Source organism: Antedon mediterranea, chromosome 11 (assembly GCF_964355755.1).
Source record: "Antedon mediterranea chromosome 11, ecAntMedi1.1, whole genome shotgun sequence".
Taxonomy (NCBI): Eukaryota; Metazoa; Echinodermata; class Crinoidea; order Comatulida; family Antedonidae; genus Antedon; species Antedon mediterranea.
Genome location: NC_092680.1, coordinates 20,345,995 through 20,364,248, shown reverse-complemented (window position 1 = coordinate 20,364,248; position 18,254 = coordinate 20,345,995). Strand labels below are relative to the sequence as shown.

The 18,254-nt window shown below is 34.1% G+C and overlaps 2 protein-coding genes across 3 annotated transcripts; one reads left to right on the top strand and one right to left on the bottom strand.

The window, feature by feature from the left end:
- Positions 1 to 229: 229 nt before the first annotated feature.
- LOC140062185 (GDP-fucose protein O-fucosyltransferase 1-like) lies at positions 230 to 7,576 on the top strand. Of its 2 annotated transcripts, none has more exons than XM_072108271.1 (8): positions 230 to 277; positions 892 to 1,146; positions 1,969 to 2,063; positions 2,223 to 2,397; positions 2,578 to 2,713; positions 3,735 to 3,930; positions 4,335 to 4,562; positions 5,169 to 7,576. In XM_072108271.1, the coding sequence occupies exons 2-8, from the start codon at positions 894 to 896 to the stop codon at positions 5,337 to 5,339; spliced, it is 1,254 nt and encodes a 417-aa protein (XP_071964372.1). In that variant the 5' UTR covers positions 230 to 277; positions 892 to 893; the 3' UTR covers positions 5,340 to 7,576. The 2 variants fall into 2 exon arrangements, with proteins under 2 accessions (XP_071964372.1, XP_071964373.1); XM_072108272.1 differs by lacking the exon at positions 230 to 277 and adding an exon at positions 551 to 760.
- A 1,318-nt stretch (positions 7,577 to 8,894) lies between these two features.
- LOC140062625 (uncharacterized) lies at positions 8,895 to 15,954 on the bottom strand. Its single transcript, XM_072108917.1, has 2 exons — positions 15,771 to 15,954; positions 8,895 to 9,983 (listed from the first exon to the last, which is right to left on the bottom strand). Exon 2 carries the CDS (start codon positions 9,958 to 9,960, stop codon positions 9,190 to 9,192), a length of 771 nt encoding a protein of 256 aa, XP_071965018.1. The 5' UTR covers positions 9,961 to 9,983; positions 15,771 to 15,954; the 3' UTR covers positions 8,895 to 9,189.
- Positions 15,955 to 18,254: the final 2,300 nt, after the last annotated feature.

Here is an 18,254-nt window from a genome sequence, read left to right as displayed (position 1 = left end):
GCGCAATGGAATGCTTTGTTTTGAGTGATCTCAGCTCTAGATTTGGTGGTTCGAACCTTCACGATTGTTTTTAATAATATAAAATCTAATAAATATTGTAATTGTAATTTATTAGAGGGTTAAACCTCCATGGTTAAATGGCAAACCTCCGATCTGTTGCTAACAGCTTCAAATGTGTTTGAGTGATGAGTTTGAGCAAGGTTGGTTTGAGGGCGCTATATTAGTTGATTTTGTCAACAAACTTTACAAATTAAGACACAACATGATATCAAAAAAGGTAATGTTATTAATTGTAGTTAGCCCGATGACTAATTCCAGAATATATTCCCACCTTTGCATATTACAAACTGACACACCCTAGTCTAGCTAGAACCAGGCTAGCCCTACATACACTGGTGGCTAGTACCTCTGTCTAGCCTAGCTAGCTAGCTAGCTACTAGGGCCTGGCGGAGGCTAGGCCTAGCTTACTAGCTAGCCTACTAGTAGTTGTACTAGGCCTAGTAGCTAGCTACTAGGAAGTAGGACTAGGAGGGCCGCCTAGTAGGCACAAGAAGGACTATATAGGCTACTAGGCCCTGTCGCCTAGAGTATGAAGCCCGGGATTTTCTGTACTAGGCTTATTTCTGCAATTTAGCTGGGGCCGGGGGTAAATTATTACGCAGTTGGCTACATCTACTCCTGGCCCTAGGCTAAGCCTTAGTTTAGCCTAAGGTTCTACTCCTATCCTTTTATGGAGAAGTGAGAGTGCAGTTTTTAACAAGTGAGATTACTTAATACTATATGCCAACATAAAAAATTAAAAAGCACAGCACAGATGATGATGATGCTTAATGTTTTAAATAAAAAATGTTTTCTTTTATTTTAATTATTATTGTTTTTTATTTACTATAGATATGAAAAAGCTAAAGACAATGCATTCTGTTGCTACAAGTTACTTTATAATTTTCATTTTATGGAGTCTATCCCTAAAAGTTAACCCCAACCAGTTAGAAGATATTGATATTGCAGCTGATATTTTAGCAGATGAACATGGAACGGATACGATTGAAGTGTCATTTATTGACAGTCCTGGTTTAAAAGTTGGACAAGCTAAAGCTAAACTTGATATTGACCCACGAGGATATTTGTTATATTGTCCATGTATGGGTAAGTTGATGAAGGAAGTCATTGTGCTGGGCCTTTTGCTTTTTTACATGATCCTATCTCTGTACTTCTAGCTGCATAGTTGGTTGATAAATAGATTGACAAGTAGGACTAAGTACTATATTAACACCTGGACAAACTTCACCAAGACAACCACCACACAGACAACCACCACTAATACAACTACCACAAGACAACCGACTACCAAAACAACCACAAAGACACAAAAAAGTACCCAAAAAACCATAAAAACAACCACCACCAAGACAGACACCACCAAGAGAACCATCACACAGACAACCACCACCAAGACAACCACCACAAATACAACTACCACAAGACAACCGACTACCAAAAACAACCACAAAGACACAAAAAAGTACCAAAACAGCCATAAAGACAACCACCACCAAGACAACCACCACTAATACAACCACCACAAATACAACCACCACCAAGAGAACCATCACACAGACAACCACCACCAAAACAACCATAAAAACAACCACCACCAAGACAACCACCACCAAGAGAACCATCACACAGACAACCACCACCAAGACAACCACCACAAATACAACCACCACCAAGACAGACACCACCAAGAGAACCGTCACACAGACAACCACCACCAAAACAACCACCACCAAGACCGACACCACCAAGAGAACCACCACACAGACAACCACCACCAAGACAACCACCACCAAAACAACCACCACCAAGACAGACACCATAAAGAGAACCACCACACAGACAACCACTACCTAGACAACCTCCCTTAATAAACTAACCATTAACTGTTTTTTTTGTGTTTTATTTAAGGACGGTTTGGTAACCAGGCTGAACATTTAATTGGTTCTTTAGCATTTGCAAAAGCCATTGACAGAACACTTGCTATTCCTCCATTTAGGACATATGTAAGTATTCCTCAGCCTCCATCTTCCCTTTGCCTGCCTTTAGAATTCTTTGCCCATTTATCCGCAGGCAACCAAATCTGAACTTAAATTTCTAATTGTAAGGTAGCTTTTTAATCTCACTTTTTAAGTTCATTATTCATAATTTTTACTTCACTTTAGGTAAATGTACCTTTTACCGATTGGTTTCAAATTGATAGAATGCAGGAGTTTCACCGTGTCCTCACGTTGGAAGACTTTATGGAGGGGTTAGCACCGGAAATTTGGCCCCCAGGGCAGCGTGTGGGTTATTGTGTTCTGCCAGCGTCATCAACGATGAAATGTGAAATGAAGAAAGGTAAACACTAGAAGACATAATGATCATAAACAAATGGAAAGTCACTGTGTTACTTCTGCAACTCCATTGCAACCAGGTTAAATGTGGCTGCAAGAACATTAAACCCTACTGAGAAATAAAATGTTCTTAATAAATTTGATTGGTTAATTTAATTTTAACTAAAACTTTTGTTGTTTTTAGGTTCTCCATTTGGACCTTTTTGGGATTCTTTTCAAATTGATTTTGATGACATGGAGAGATTTAGCCTTCAGATCCATTCTGACCTCTCCAATTCTGAAATCACTCTTAATAACCTTAAAGAAAAATGGAATGAGAGGTAATTGTTACAAGACAATCATTAATTTGACTTTTCCAAAGCTCTGTTTACACTATCAAACTTTATTTGACAAAAAATTCCCAAATTTAGTAGTAATATGCCAAAATATGATACTGATCATCATGTCCATTGGCACATCACATTTTTTTTTTCATATGAAGTTTAATAGTGTAGACAGAACTTTTAATTCTTCTAATGACCTTGTTCTGGTTGGTACCAACCTAATATGTACAGTTAAAACACTGTTGACATGACCCAAGATAAACAACTTCACACAAACAATAAATTGTCGCATGTTATATATGACCATGCTTGACATGTTGTTTGGCATGGTGGATAAACAGAAGACGGTTTATTATTATTATTATGATAGCCATAAAAAATTGTATAAACTGTTACAATTACACTTTTATTTTGCTATCCAAAAGTTTTTCTGTAAAATGTCAATTTTAATTACCCATTGTCTATGAATATTATTCATTCATACACATTTATTCAGTTATAACAATAATATCTAGGGCTCGCACTAGAAGCAAAGGCTTGTCTCATGAGGCCCAAGACGCGATTTTCTTTTTTCGTACATAAGGGACCCTTTGAAAGATAGCTGAATTATAATAACTAAACCTAACCCTGTAAATAATCTCTCTCTCACTATAAAGTATAAAGAAGTTGCTCATGGGATTCGAACACCATACATCAACATGTAAAGCACATGTCTAATCCACTCGACTAAACAGAAACGGCTCGACAAAAAGCGTTTGTATTAGCAAAGATATGACTAATGAATATTCATGTTTGTGACAAATTGTGAGGGGTCCCCAACTTATGCACAAAAGAAATATCCCGCCCAGAACAAAAACATATGTATTTTAACTTTCACCAGTTGTGAATTAAAGAGTTGATTCTATTAGAAACAGATGCTATGCCAAAAATCTAACTTTACTAATATAATTTTATAATAAGTGATTTTTGTAATATCAATTATGACATTACTGACATTTTTACTGTTTTAATGTTTTAGATTCCCACCATCAGAGTACCCTGTTATAGCGTTAAAGGGAGCTCCTTCTCCATACCCAATTCCAAGTGGCAACAGGTTCATACAAAAATACATGGAATGGGCTATTCCTGTGCAAAACCAAATGAACGAAACAATTCAAAGGTTGTTTAAGTCTGAGAAGTTTGTTGCAATACATCTTAGGAACGGCTTAGATTGGGTAGGTTTTATTGTTGGTACATTTAAATAACACCAATTGGATTTCACATTGAAATAAAATGTGTTGTATCATATTACCTAATAGAGTAGATGTTAAGTAGATGTTTATTTAAATCAAACATTTTAGGTGACAACTTATGTTTTGTGGATTATCAATTCATATTTTTAAATTACTAGAGAGGAATTGTAAGCTTTTCTTGTTAAAAAAATGCTTGTCTACCTGTCCAATCCTATGGCTGTGACTGTGAGTTCAATTCTGTCACTTGCGATAATTTTATGATTTATAAAAACAACTGCACGATTTTAACTGAAGTCCTTTCCATTTTTAACAAGGTGCATTCGAAATTGAAATGAAAAAATCTATCAAGTTTTCTTTAAATAATTAAGACATTCTACCTGTTCCAGGTGAGAGCCTGTGAACATGCTGCAGGGGCAAGACAGTTCATGGCTTCCCCACAATGCCACAATCCAGATGAGAAAACAGTGACACATGACATGTGCCTGCCAAGTGAAGCGGAAATATTGACCTTTACCACCAAAGTAATAGAACAAGAGGGTGCTAAACATTTATATATAGCAACAGATAACAATGCATATGAGAAACAATTTAAGGAAATTCTAGAACCAAAAAACGTATGTATTCTGTTATAATATTTGTTTTTCATTTATGGCAACTGCATTTTTAGTCACAATCAATACCCCAAAAACTTAGTGGAGCTGTAGCTTGGTGTTTAACACGGCTTGCCTTCCAATCCCAATGCCAATGCCAAGGGTTCAATCCTGATCTAGTCCCATGGTCTACTCAACTCCCAGTGTCAGAGTCCAGTGCATTCTCGTCACATTACCTGTATCCTAAGGCAAGACACTTCCGTTTGCCTCTTTCCACCCAGGTGTATTAATGGGTACCTGGATAGATCAAAGCACCTCTTTCTACCCAGGTGTATTAATGGGTACCTGGATAGGTCAAAGCACCATATGCACTTATTACTGGCTGTAACATTGTGAAAGTATGTTTCCATACGTATTTGTGAATGTGAATGCATCGTTTGAAAATTTGCAACATTATTATTATTTATTATAAGCATGATAAATAAAACTTTATTTTTTTTTTTAAACATAAAAATACAGGGAGAGCAAGCAGCCAAAGACTGAAAATGTTAAATTTTTTCCATCCTTGTTCAATACTTTTTTTAAACAACACTAAGCCACAGCTTTTGAAAATTGTTATTTATTTTGTAGATTCAAGTACATACAGCTGCCTCTAAATTAAACTTATTACAAGATCTCTACTTCATGTCAGAGGCTGATTACTTTATTGGAAACTGTGTTTCATCCGTGACTTCATTTGTTAAACGTCAACGGGATGGTAATGGTCGTAGATCAAATTTCTTTGGACTTGAAGAATCGTAAAAGCATTTCTAAATCAAAATTACACTTTAACTAAGAGTGACTAACTCTATCTTGAAAATGTTGGTTACTGGATAAAATTATTTATCCAGTACAGTTGCAGTTACTTCAGAGTTGGTCCACACATCTAACCAATTAACTTACCTCCCTGATGCAAACCTCCTTTGTAGTAGTTAAACTATCATCATATAAGTGTTGATTAAGTAACACTAAAGCTCTGTGTCTACACTATCAAACTTTATGTGACAAAACAATGTGATATGCCTATATATGGACATGATGATGTCATATCACTACCATATTTAAGAATACCACTACCATATTTGGGCACATCACACTAGTTTGATAGTGTAGACAGAACTTTACAATGTTAAATCATCCCACCGTTCGTATTATAATCAGAAGCATGTGCAAAGTTAGCTGTTTTTTACTATACTCAATATATATTTGCATATTTATTAACCAGCAGTGTTTTATTTCAATTATAATATGGCGACAGTGACATATTTGAATGATAAGTTTTTCAGTGGAGTATATTATGATTCAGTTATGAATTAGAAGATTATTTATCATTCCAAAAACTTGAAGTCTACATCATTGGTTATCCGCAACGAAGTTGCTGGATAACCCCTTGTGATTGTACGAAATCATATTCTTCTTTTTTTTCTTATTCTTTCTTTCTGTAATATTTTGTGTGACGCGTATCTCTAAAACTTGCAAACATAACGTTTCGTAACTTTCTCAACATATCGCCATTCACGTAAAGTTGTGCAGCGAAGGTTTTCACGACGTTTGCAATTGCGCAACGTGACTTTCGCGTGTTTTTATGAATTTCGCGTATTTAACATAGGGCAAAAACCAATAAGATGTTTAATTGAAACTTAGCAAAAGTTTAATTTATATCATGCGCTAACTTTCTATGGATTAAAAATTGCATGTAACATTAGGAAGTGTGCGCATAAACGGCGTTTGAAATTTTAAAATGCTTCAAATCAATTTCTGATTAAATTAGAGCACGTTCCAGGTCATTTTAAGGGTTCTAAAAATTGCCACCAGGTGCGCACATTTTACGCGCGCTTGGCGCAGGGAACACGTATGAGCATTTCTTTTGGACGATTTGTGTTTTTCAAACTTCGGTTAACAATTTAACGTTATTTTATTCACTAGTCAACTCGAAATGACGTTCTACGAGCACGTTAAACATGACTGGTTGCGCACATAAACGTTAAAAAATTCTGAAAATGTTGCAAAATACGTTTACTTTTGAAAACGATACAGTTCATCAGAATGCAAAGTTACCCCCATCTTTTATTTTATTTTCTTGCAGTGTATGAATCATAGGTGTGATTTACTATAGTGTTGAATGTTAAAACTTGTTTTATGGATACATTATTTGCATATTAAATATAATTTTTGAAATTTTTACCATCAAACCAACAATAATATTTTCAAAGAGCAAAACAATAAATATAAAATTTATCTTTTTTCTTCACATGTTAATATATAAAACTTGAAAGTATGCACTTTCATAATATGTCACTGTTTAACATTTGTGAAGATTTTATCATAGTAAAAATTATGATTTAGTTCGGTATGTAATAATCAACTTGCATCGAGGGGTTCACGACATACCGAATGAACGAGGAAACTTTCTTTGGATTTTCTTCAGCAGGTGCTCATATGACTCGATGTGTAGTGCAACCGACTTTGGTATCAGAGGTACCGGGATCGAATCCCGTCACGGGAAACCAATTACATAAAATGATTTATTTGGTTATTACACTGAAAGGACAGTTTTAATTTTGAATGAGTACGCAAGATAAGTTTTGTTGCGGGCGGATAACCAAACTCGTCCTCAAGTGACGAGTTCCATGTCTAGTTTACTAATGTGATTTGTAATTTTTTTGTAATATTTCTGTTAAAATGGTGTTATTGTTTGTTTTTTAATTATCGGAAATATAGATGGTGTAGAAAAATTTGTATAAATATTTTATTTCAGTTCTATGAATGTAATTTATTGTATAACTTTGTTTGTTCTCCTTCTTGGTTATCTGCCTTTTTCTATGACTGTCTTTTTTAATGGTTCTGAAATATCTCTATTTATATATTGATGGATGTCCAAGAAACATATCAAAATTATTTATATTTGTATAAACTTAAATCTTTCGAAATAAAGTTTAATACATATTTTATAATGCATTTAATTTTGTATTATGATTAATATTAATTGATTTATTGTAATCAGGTTATTTATATTTATATTATATATGCTTTATTTATATAAATAAATATATATTACTAATAATTTATTGTTATTTGTGTGTGGAAAACAAAAATCTTCTAACAGTCCTTGTATTTGTTGAATCATGGAGGTGTTTGATCAGGAAATGACTGGGGTAATAATGTTCAGCGCATTGAGAGCTTGCTTATATGCGCTATATAAGAATGACCTATTATTATTATTATTATATACAATTATATTATTTTTATACCTCTATGGTTGAATGACTCCAAACTTAAAATCATGTCAGAGCATGCGCAAATCTGGCACATTAGCATATTAAGTGAAACAGGCGCGAATTGAAAGTTTCAGACGATTCAGCTTCGTAGTCCCCTTTGGTACAACCTGGTATCTTGCTCTTCGCTTATAGTTACAGTAGTACCTTCTATTAAGGGGACACCTTATCGGGACCAAACAAATTGTCCTTTTAATAGTGTCCTCTAAATAGGGGTGTCCCCTAAATAAGAGGCTCTACTGTAGGCCTACTTGATATGTTTACCTTTGTGTCTGCCATTGCTTGAACAGCGTCTTCGTTGTTGATACGACGCTCATTATAAATTCCATTTTTATCCAGCTTATTATTCGCATACTGAGAATGTATTTGTTTTACGTGTCTTCCCTCAATCTATCAGTTTCTACAGTGTGTGTGATAGGTGGTGGTGATAGTGTCCCAAGTGAGTGCATGTCGTGTGATTATAATCATATTACATTGTACAGAGTATAATAAATGGATATGACTCAAGAGATTGTCAGAAAAATGATGAACACAATAACAGAGCAGCTACTGAAGCGATCACATCTCCACATCAATTGTCTACACTATATTTCCCTTATGATTTTATTTTTGTTGAAAACGGAATTAAATTTTCGTAATGTTATAGTTTGTTATTGTCTTCAAGAACAAGATGACAGCATATCTATGTGTTTCCAAAATGGGATTAGGCCTACACTATAATATTATGCGATCAAAGTACAGAATCATATTTCAATTGAAACGGACTAATCTTCCTTTAAAAACAGTGAGTTTTCCCCTTTAGATATCCCAGTCGGGATTCTAGTCTACTGTCAACAAGTTTTAGATGTCTTCTTCCGAATTTAAATTATTATCGTCATCACCACGTCATCATCAAGCTCACTTAATTATTATTATATTTTTTACAATTTTGTTTAAGCTCTTTTATTTTTGATTTTGTTAATATGCATCAGTCTACTGGACTAAATATTAAAAAAATCTGAAAAACGTAAATCGTGATATTACACTGGGTCATTGAAAGGCATACATGGGTCAATTTTCTATCCAAGAATATACTGTACGACTTTTATTGACTTATGAGAAACAAAAAATAAAAATAATAATCAGTTCGTGTCATTTTGGTAATAACCAAAATGTAGTATTTATCTGGAAAATTATTAAATGATATTACTTTGTTAAATTAATTTGTTAAACAAGGTAAGCCTAAATTATTAATGTTTTCATTTATCTTATTGAAATTTAAATTACTTTGGAAGGGTTATTGACACCTCATTAGCCGTACGTACGCAAATATTAATTATTCATCAATTAAATGTTCACTAATTGGTTAAAACTTGAACATCTTTACCAGCAATAACGCCTTCCTGCTTATCTCTGATTGGTTGAACACTCGTCAGTTCTGACGTATATGGAATTCCTTCATCCATACTTTCTTGTTCCGTAGCAACAGGCATATAAGGCGGGAAATTCGAATCAGCAAAAAACGACAAATCTCCAAACCCGTCGTCATCGAGCCGATTAGAGAAACTTGGAATTAGAAGAGACACGGCTAAGAGGACGCCACCAACGCATAGTAAAGCTAGCCCAACAACCTTCGCAGTATTTAATCGTTCATTGAATTGTATGGCGTCTTCATCAACCACACTAATATTGTTTTTGACATCTTGAATCTCCTTTCTTGGGTTAACTAGATAACCTATTAAGCTTATTATTACTGAGAGAATGAGTATATTAAACCCGACCCACGCGCACGCCTTCCACCACCATATACCGCACCGGCACCTTTTCCGTCTTAGATCTCTACCAAACCGATGATAACCAGGACAACTGCTATATCCTTTCGGATTTTCGTAGAAATTATGTAAGTAAGACCGTACTCCAAATTCTGAACCATGTGGTGAGTCGTTGGTCCCACTGACGTCACTTTCTGACACACTTTCCAATCGTGGTGGACGCGTCAATTTCTTTCTTCTAGCAGAGGCAGGATATTGTCGTCTGCTGTCTTCTTCTCCTGTTGGCAGTAAAGGTTTGGCAGAAGTATTCCCGCCGCCAACTTCAGCCGTCATGCCTTGGTAGCTTTTCTCGGCCATGTTATTTGATTATTGATGTATATCTGAAAATATAAAATTGAAAAAGCATAAAAAATATCTAAGAGAACAAAACATCAATTTAAATATTCAGATAAGGTTTCTTGTATATCGTACGTAGTAGACATCTAATAAATTGTTACATTATAGAATACGATAATAATAACGTGATTAGGATTTGACTTAATTGGAGACTAGGAAAAGGCTGGGTTTGGTAAAACGCGTTTTCAACAAGAACATAACAAAATAGTTACTATCAATTTACCTCTTAAGTTCATGTAGGCCCTACTAACTTCAAAATTAAGGAAAGCGAAGCAACGGAGCTATACGTATTATCATTTCAATGAATATTAATTGGAGACTCGGAAAAGGTTGGATTTGGTAAAACGAGTTTTCAACAATAACATAACAAAATAGTTACTATCAATTTAACTCTTATAACTCGTGTAGGCCTACGGTACTTTACAAATGAGGGCAAACGGAGCAACGGAGTTATACGTATTATCATTTCAATGAATATTAATTGGAGACTCGGAAAAGGTTGGATTTGGTAAAACGAGTTTTCAACAATAACATAACAAAATAGTTACTATCAATTTAACTCTTATAACTCATGTAGGCCTACGGTACTTTACAAATGAGGGCAAACGGAGCAACGGAGTTATACGTATTATCATTTCAATGAATATTAATTGGAGACTCGGAAAAGGTTGGATTTGGTAAAACGAGTTTTCAACAAGAACATAACAAAATAGTTACTATCAATTTAACTCTTATAATTTATGTAGGCCTACTAATTTACAAATGAGGACAAACGGAGCAACGGAGCTATACTATACGTATTACCATTTCAATGAATACCGTCCCTTAATTTGGAACAGTAGGCCTACGGCCTATTATTCCGTTCAGTAACACATTGTTTCTATGCCGTAGCGTAATAATGAATACATTACAAAATTACAATGAAGCAGCCTAATTAAAGTATCATTTGGTATTAAAAGCCTGCTTTAATCAAAATTGAATATAGTCACGTGATACATCCAAGTTCATTATCCATTGTACGTATAATTCATTACAAAACAAAATCAAAATTTACATGAATTGGAAAATCAAGTGTCATAGCAACAATGTAATTCATTATGGTCTTTGTTATACATTATCATCATATTTTATTAAAATATTAAACATTCGTTAAATCTGCTTGGCGGAAAACAAGCAGAATAGGACTGGTATCTAGTATAATAGTCTAGGTGTTTTAATATTAATATTTAATATTCTAGGTGTTTTAAGTTTTTAGATTTAATTTGTAACTGTAGAATTACACTGCATTTTGTAAATAATATTGCAGTAGTCTGAGGAGAAATGAAATGATTAAATTGATGGATGTTGTCGTCAAAACAATAACTACATGTAGTTCATCTGCTTTTTGTTTATGTAAACATAATAATATAAGGGATCATTTCGTTAAGTTAATCTACTGTATTTACTGCAGTAACTACATCTTACTACAGTAAACGTATGATTTTAATTTGTTTTAATGTAGAAGTATACAGCACGTTATGATTTAGACTTTTTGAAACGGTCTCTACTATATAAAAGAAAAAAGATTAAGGAATGATTTGAAACACAGGTGGTTGGTGTTAATAACATTTTGTTCATACTATTAGGCCTAATACGGATAATCCCTTCCAATCTGTTGTCATTATATGCAGAAAGATTATTACTAATAGGGGCTTGGAGCTAGCTTGCAGAAATATAGGGGGTCTAAGATCTACAAGCTGTGCAGTGTCAAGTAGATCTCATACACTCATCAAGAAGAGTATATCAATCAAAACATAGGGGGTCTAGGATCTACAAGCTGTGCAGTGTCAAGTAGATCTCATACACTCATCAAGAAGAGTATATCAATCAAAACATAGGGGGTCTAGGATCTACAAGCTGTGCAGTGTCAAGTAGATCTCATACACTCATCAAGAAGAATATATCAATCAAAACATAGGGGGTCTAGGATCTACAAGCTGTGCAGTGTCAAGTAGATCTCATACACTCATCAAGAAGAATATCAATCAATCAATCAAATAATACAAAATAGTATTTATTTCTTCTTTAGAATAAATATTGATTATAAAATTTAATTAAAGATGTCTTAACAAGGAGGCACGTTTCTAAAAAGCAATTCAGCCTTTTCTAATATTCTATACGCATACAACAAGCAACTCGCCATTTATAGGATGGCTGTATTTTATTATACATTTATTTGCTTAGTTGCAGTATGACAAACATTAACAAGATAGGAGAAAAAGAAAAATCTACCGTTATACACAGGGAATCAGATAGTATGTTCAAAATGTTCGTATTTTCGGGTATTGCTACACTTTAGTTTCGTGTATGTCTTTTATTGATTCTTCTCCTTTAGACACCGTAACGCACGAGTAATAACCAATGACGCGTGACAATGCATCGCGTCTCGTGATTGACCAAATACTTGCGTTGCGCTTACGTCATTGAGTTGCTTCCTAGTTATTGAATCAAAACTGACTGGAATTGACCGTCGCCATACTTGTGCTATATAATCTAGATGACATAGTTTCAGTAAGCAGATACAAGTATTTTGACCTATTTATTTTGATTAGCAAATTGATTTCGTGTCTTTCCATGATTTCTTTCTACAATAATTGATCTACAAAATGTCTCCATATAGAATTTCTCATTAAGAGAATAATTCTAATAAGAGGCAACCTGTTATTTTACCTGAAGCTCATGTTAATGTGTCGTGTAGTCAGGCAACCTGTCTTACGTAGGCCTACTATATCATCCATAAGTCAGTGAAGTAGGGAAATGGAAATATGTAACATGCTTATGCTTACTGAAGAAAAATTAAAGCCTTTGTTAAAGTCCAGGTGCGGGCAAAAAATTTCTATTGATCATACATTCTTTATTTTCTTTTATTTGTCGTACACGAGCTTGTTGAAAATCAGCACTTTCAGGGGGGATAGTTCAAATTACACAGTAAAATCTTTATTCTTTTGTACACACATTTTATAAATAGAGAGGCATTTTAAAAAGCTATGAAAAATAAACGGTGTGGTAATACAATGTTAAGCAAAAATTATCCACCGTATATCCACCATCTTTTTTCACCTTCTAGGGAGTCACCAGACATGTTATTACATCAGGTTAAACTACCTAACTACTGAAAAAAAGTCTTACTGTTTTTTATGGCAAAATTTGGCAAAATTTTGTATTTGACCATATTAGGGAAAAATCATGTTTTCTGTTACAAATATTTGATTTATGTACAATTAACCAGATATTATATTTAAAATTCATGCCCTTACTTGAGCTTTAAAGTTATTTTTATTTCGGAAAATCAATGATTTTGTGCGAACTTTTTAGAAACAGTTGTAATCATAATGGCGGATGAAATATTCTAATAACAATTCAACAAGATTGATAATTATCTAGGCCTGCACAATTCAACTTCAGTTTAAAGTCTTTTTTTTTCATTTTGATTTATTTTTTGCGTTGCGTTCTAGTGGGAACCAAGCTTTAGGCGTACAACAGTCTGCAATATGTTGATGAAGACATTACGTGTAGGGCTATAATAGTCAAGTCAGACATCGTTAAACTGTGATTAATGTCTTCTGTTATTGAATCTGTTTGAATTCTGAATACGCCTAATAAATTTATATTTTCAAATCGTTGAGTTTCCCGAAAGTATAGTCCACCAATATGTTTTATTGATCACACTCTATAGGCCTGAATATTAAGCAGCTTTCGATTTGAGATGACCTATGACCTAGAAACTATAGTATATCATGTTAATTCATTCGATTCCTCACATTCGAAACATTTTTGTTTCTGTAAGATCAAATACGCAATCTTGGGTCGCGAAAATTCCAAAAATAGGATCATGGGGTCGCAGTCAGTAAAAGGTTGCGGAACGCTGATCTAGATGACATAGTTTCAGTAAGCATTTTGATTATTTGTTAAGCTTTGTCTACACTATCAAAGTTTATGATCAAAAGATATTCTAAGTTTACATAAGGCAAACACTGAGTACAAAAAAAAAGTTTCTCGTATTCTGGCGCAAAGCTATGGAATAGTTTAAATGCTATAAACTCAAATGCAATTACAGCTCCTAATTTATACATATATTAAAAAAAATAAATAAATGACCAAAGATAAGATATAATTGAAACTCTATGTTTTTCATGAAATCATTTTTATATAGTTTTTTTAATCATTATGTACTGTGAATGATAACTTTGTAAATAGTTTTGTAGTAAGTAACGGCCTTGTGAAAACACCAATCTGGTGATCCAAGTGTTGCATCCGTTTTTAAATAAAGTTGTTATTATTATTATTCCGCGGATCTGGAACGCGCTACCTGTCGATTTGAGAGGAGCGAATTCGGCACCTCTATTTAAACGTCAACTTAAAACTTTTCTTTTAAAATAATTACTTAGTATTGTTAAGGCGCTCTGTTCTTTGTTGGGCGACATATAAAAACCTGTATAGAATAGAATATTTTGGCACATCACACTTTTTTTTGTCAAGCTAGTTTGATAGTGTAGATAGAGCTTAAGAAAAGATGACTTAAGAATTAGATAGATAGATAGAGCTTAAGGTCCAGGCCATATTATAGATTCTCACAATTTACATAATAATTATGAGTTATATTTGTAGGCCTAATTGCGTCTGATATTATTATGCCTAGGCCTACTTATTGAAGATTAGGATAATACATCAGCGACGCAGATCAAAAAGAAATAATTACAGTCGACATTAACATGTGTTTTTGTAAATGCGTTTGGTTTGCTTTCGAGACTATCACTATCAATACAAATGTTTTGTACACGCCTCCAAGACATCTTTTGTATTGGCCTTTCATCGACCAGACTAAATAAAAATTCATTACAGAAATTGAAAAGAAATTGTATCCCGCGGTCAATCTGTACGTTTTGTTTAAAAATGTAATTAATTAAAGATGACCTTAAGCTATTAATCGTGCATATTCAATTAAAATAATAATTTAATAACTTTGATTTTTACCGTATACAATTATATACAAACTACGTAGATTACCGTAGTATATGAATTTTCAGGAGGCCTATATTTATATTATTGTAGGCCTATGTTTTTTTATATTCAGAGTGGCTTAATCGTACTCGTGGATGTCGTACTCGTGGATGTCGTACTCGTGAATGTCGTGCTCGTAATTCTAAATGTAATATATCTACTCCTTTTTTCCGTATCAATGCTTAAAAAATGGATTTAATTGTGTTGAAATAAAACTTCTTTTTTATTGTTCTCAATGTTTATACGTATAACATATTTTGTAAGCATTTCTATCTGGCTTGTTGTTTTGTCTGATTAAATTAAAAATGTTGCACAGTGTTTCGTCGTTTATCTTTTCGATATTTTTTCTGTAATTTCCAATTTGTGTGCAAAATATATTGATTTATAACAAGCAATAGTGAAAAGAAGCGAGTGCTTGTCAGTTTGGTAACTATTTAAATGCATTTGCCAGACAACATTCAACAAAAATTATGTACAAAAAAAATGGGTCGCCCACGACCGGTCAGTTCTTTATAATTTAATTATAATATATAATTATTGTATATTTTTTAATGAATATTCATGATATTCTATTTATTATTTCTATCATAAAGAAATCTCAACGCCAACAATGTAAATCGTGTTTCATCCAACTGAATAGGGATGCGACTGACATGGCTGCCTAATGCATTCACAAGAAAAAATAATGAGCACTCCAATATTAGCGTATTTTGCATAATAAGCCTACATACCTTTTATCAATCTGTATCTCGCAATTTCATAATATAGGCATCGTTACCACGCATAAAAATCCATTTTACCGTATAATATCAATAATTCTTTCAGAAGTATATTATCCTTAGCTTTTGAGTCGGTTAGCCGGATGTATATTCAATCGGCTAAGATGATCACCGTAGAGCAATTCTTGATTCAGACATTGCCTTTGGATTTAATTAATATCTTTCACTCGTTCATAACTAATCAGTTAAGTCAGTGACGTCACAGTGATTCAGTGAGGGCGTCATTCAATTCAATTTTGCATCTAAAAAGTATCGGGGTTTTTAACATTAGGATAATCGACGTATTTTTACAATTCTGTTTATATCAGATAGGTCAAAATGAAATATGACCTTTCTGCTCATAAGCTAACCAATGTGTTGAGCTCTGTTTAACAAAAAAAAAGTGTGATGTGACCAAATATGGTAGTGATATGCTTAAATATGGTATAGGCCTATATATATATATTTCTATATATGGGTACATCACATAAAAGTTGATGGTGTAAACAGAGCTTTTAGTAGACGAGAGCGCGCCGCATGCGCGAGATTTTACTCAGAAACATAGGCCTACCGATTATGATTTTAGTACGTGGAAAACGTATGTCTAAACCCAAACGCTGAAATAAGAAATAATAAGAAAGATAACAAGCGGGTATTGGTATCGTAAGCTGCAAGTAAGTTGTATTCCTCCACCCTAGTTTTATTTCAACATCAGTTTAAATATTACTTTTTAATGACAACATTTTAAAATCGTTATGAATGCGTCGATTTTTTAACTAAACGAATCTTAATAATAATAATAACAGGACAGATGTAAAAATGTATTGTGATGCAAACCTCCAGTAGCATAAGAAGTTGAGCTTCGTTCTGCTGAGTTTATAAATTATATTTGCAAAGGTGCATGCAATTTAGAATGTTAACCATACACACTCAGTAAAGCGTGGTTCCCACTAGAACGCAACGCAGCGACGTATCGACGCAAAGTTCTGTATTGCGTAATCACAAGTGGGAACCGACGACGCAATAGTGCTCCAAACATCGTAGGTTTGATTTCACGCAGGCGGGGGCAAACACAATTATTAGAAGGGCATTTGCTTACGTTGCGTAGATTGCGTTACGTTGCGTCGCTAGTGGGAACCGAGCTATACAAACAGCCTAATAATTTACTTTACACTACAACTACATTCGGTTCAAATATAATGTTTATTGTCCCCAAGAAGTGCTCATACTGTACGTTGGATTTCTCTCTTGTTTTGGTTTGATGTACTTAGCTAGCACTCTACTAAAAGCATTACGATATCTACGATCCAGCACACCATATATCAACGGATTTAATGCGGAGTTAGTGAACGCTAACCATGTGGACATTGTGAAGAACCAGTCAGCCCAAAGACATTCACCAAATGTTTGACAGAATAGTACTCCAACTATGTGTGGTGCCCAGCACGATAAAAACGTACCGATTACAAGTAGAAGCGTAGCTGCTGCTCTTATCTCACGCTTTTTGATCGTTTGGCGATGTGCGAAAATACGCTCCTGCGCTTGTACACGTCGGCTTTGACGTCGCGCAACTGTCAGTATATTATAATAGCAGACGCACATTATAGCGATTGCTGGAACAAAACACGAGCATAACATGAATAAAGAATATGCTGGACATATGACCCACGCCACAGTGCACAGATATTCGTTAGGATAGTATTTATAATATGTTAAGCCTGATAGAGGAAGCAAGGCTATAACAATTGATTGAACCCATGTCCACGACAACATGATAACCGTGCTTGTGGTAGTGATATGTCTTCTGTATTGGAAAGGCCGACAAATGGCATAATATCTGTCAATAGATATAAGAGGAAGTGACAACATGCTTGTCATACAGAATATAGAATTCACAATACCGTTAAAAGTGCAGAATGCATCACCAAACAGCAGTCCATCAGCAATGCAACTAGCTAGTAAAAATGGTAACAACACAACACCAATCAGGACATCAATGAGTGCCAAGTTTAAGATAAAAACAGACGAAATCGTTCGTAAAGATTCGGTGTAATAAGTCAATATGAAAAGCAGTGTGTTTCCAACAATAGTCACTATCATAATTATAAACATAAACATTGATAAAAATATGGTGACTCCTTCGTTTCGTATCAGACTTTCTTCAGTACATGATGTACCGTTAGTTCCTTGAAAATCAAACGATTGACTAAGTTCAGTCATAGCATTGATGACGATCCCCACTCCTAATTTAGGAACTTCTAAAATATAATCAACATTTCTAAATATCCGTACGTAGGTAGAAATGTCCTGCTTGTATAAATAATAAAATGTCGGATTTGTTGTTTTATAGTAGAAAAAGACTATCGTATGATCGTGGTTATTATACCTGCTGAGACAGCATTAAACACTGTGGTACGTCATCGTTCAATGGATGAACTATTAAAAACATAATTCTTT

Coding starts and splice junctions, on each gene's coding strand:
- LOC140062185 (XM_072108271.1), top strand. CDS start 894: ATGAAAAAGCTAAAGACAATGCATTCTGTTGCTACAAGTTACTTTATA. Junction 2,714..3,734: donor AAAGAAAAATGGAATGAGAG/GTAATTGTTACA, acceptor TTAATGTTTTAG/ATTCCCACCATCAGAGTACC. Junction 3,931..4,334: donor TTAGGAACGGCTTAGATTGG/GTAGGTTTTATT, acceptor TACCTGTTCCAG/GTGAGAGCCTGTGAACATGC.
- LOC140062625 (XM_072108917.1), bottom strand. CDS start 9,960: ATGGCCGAGAAAAGCTACCAAGGCATGACGGCTGAAGTTGGCGGCGGG.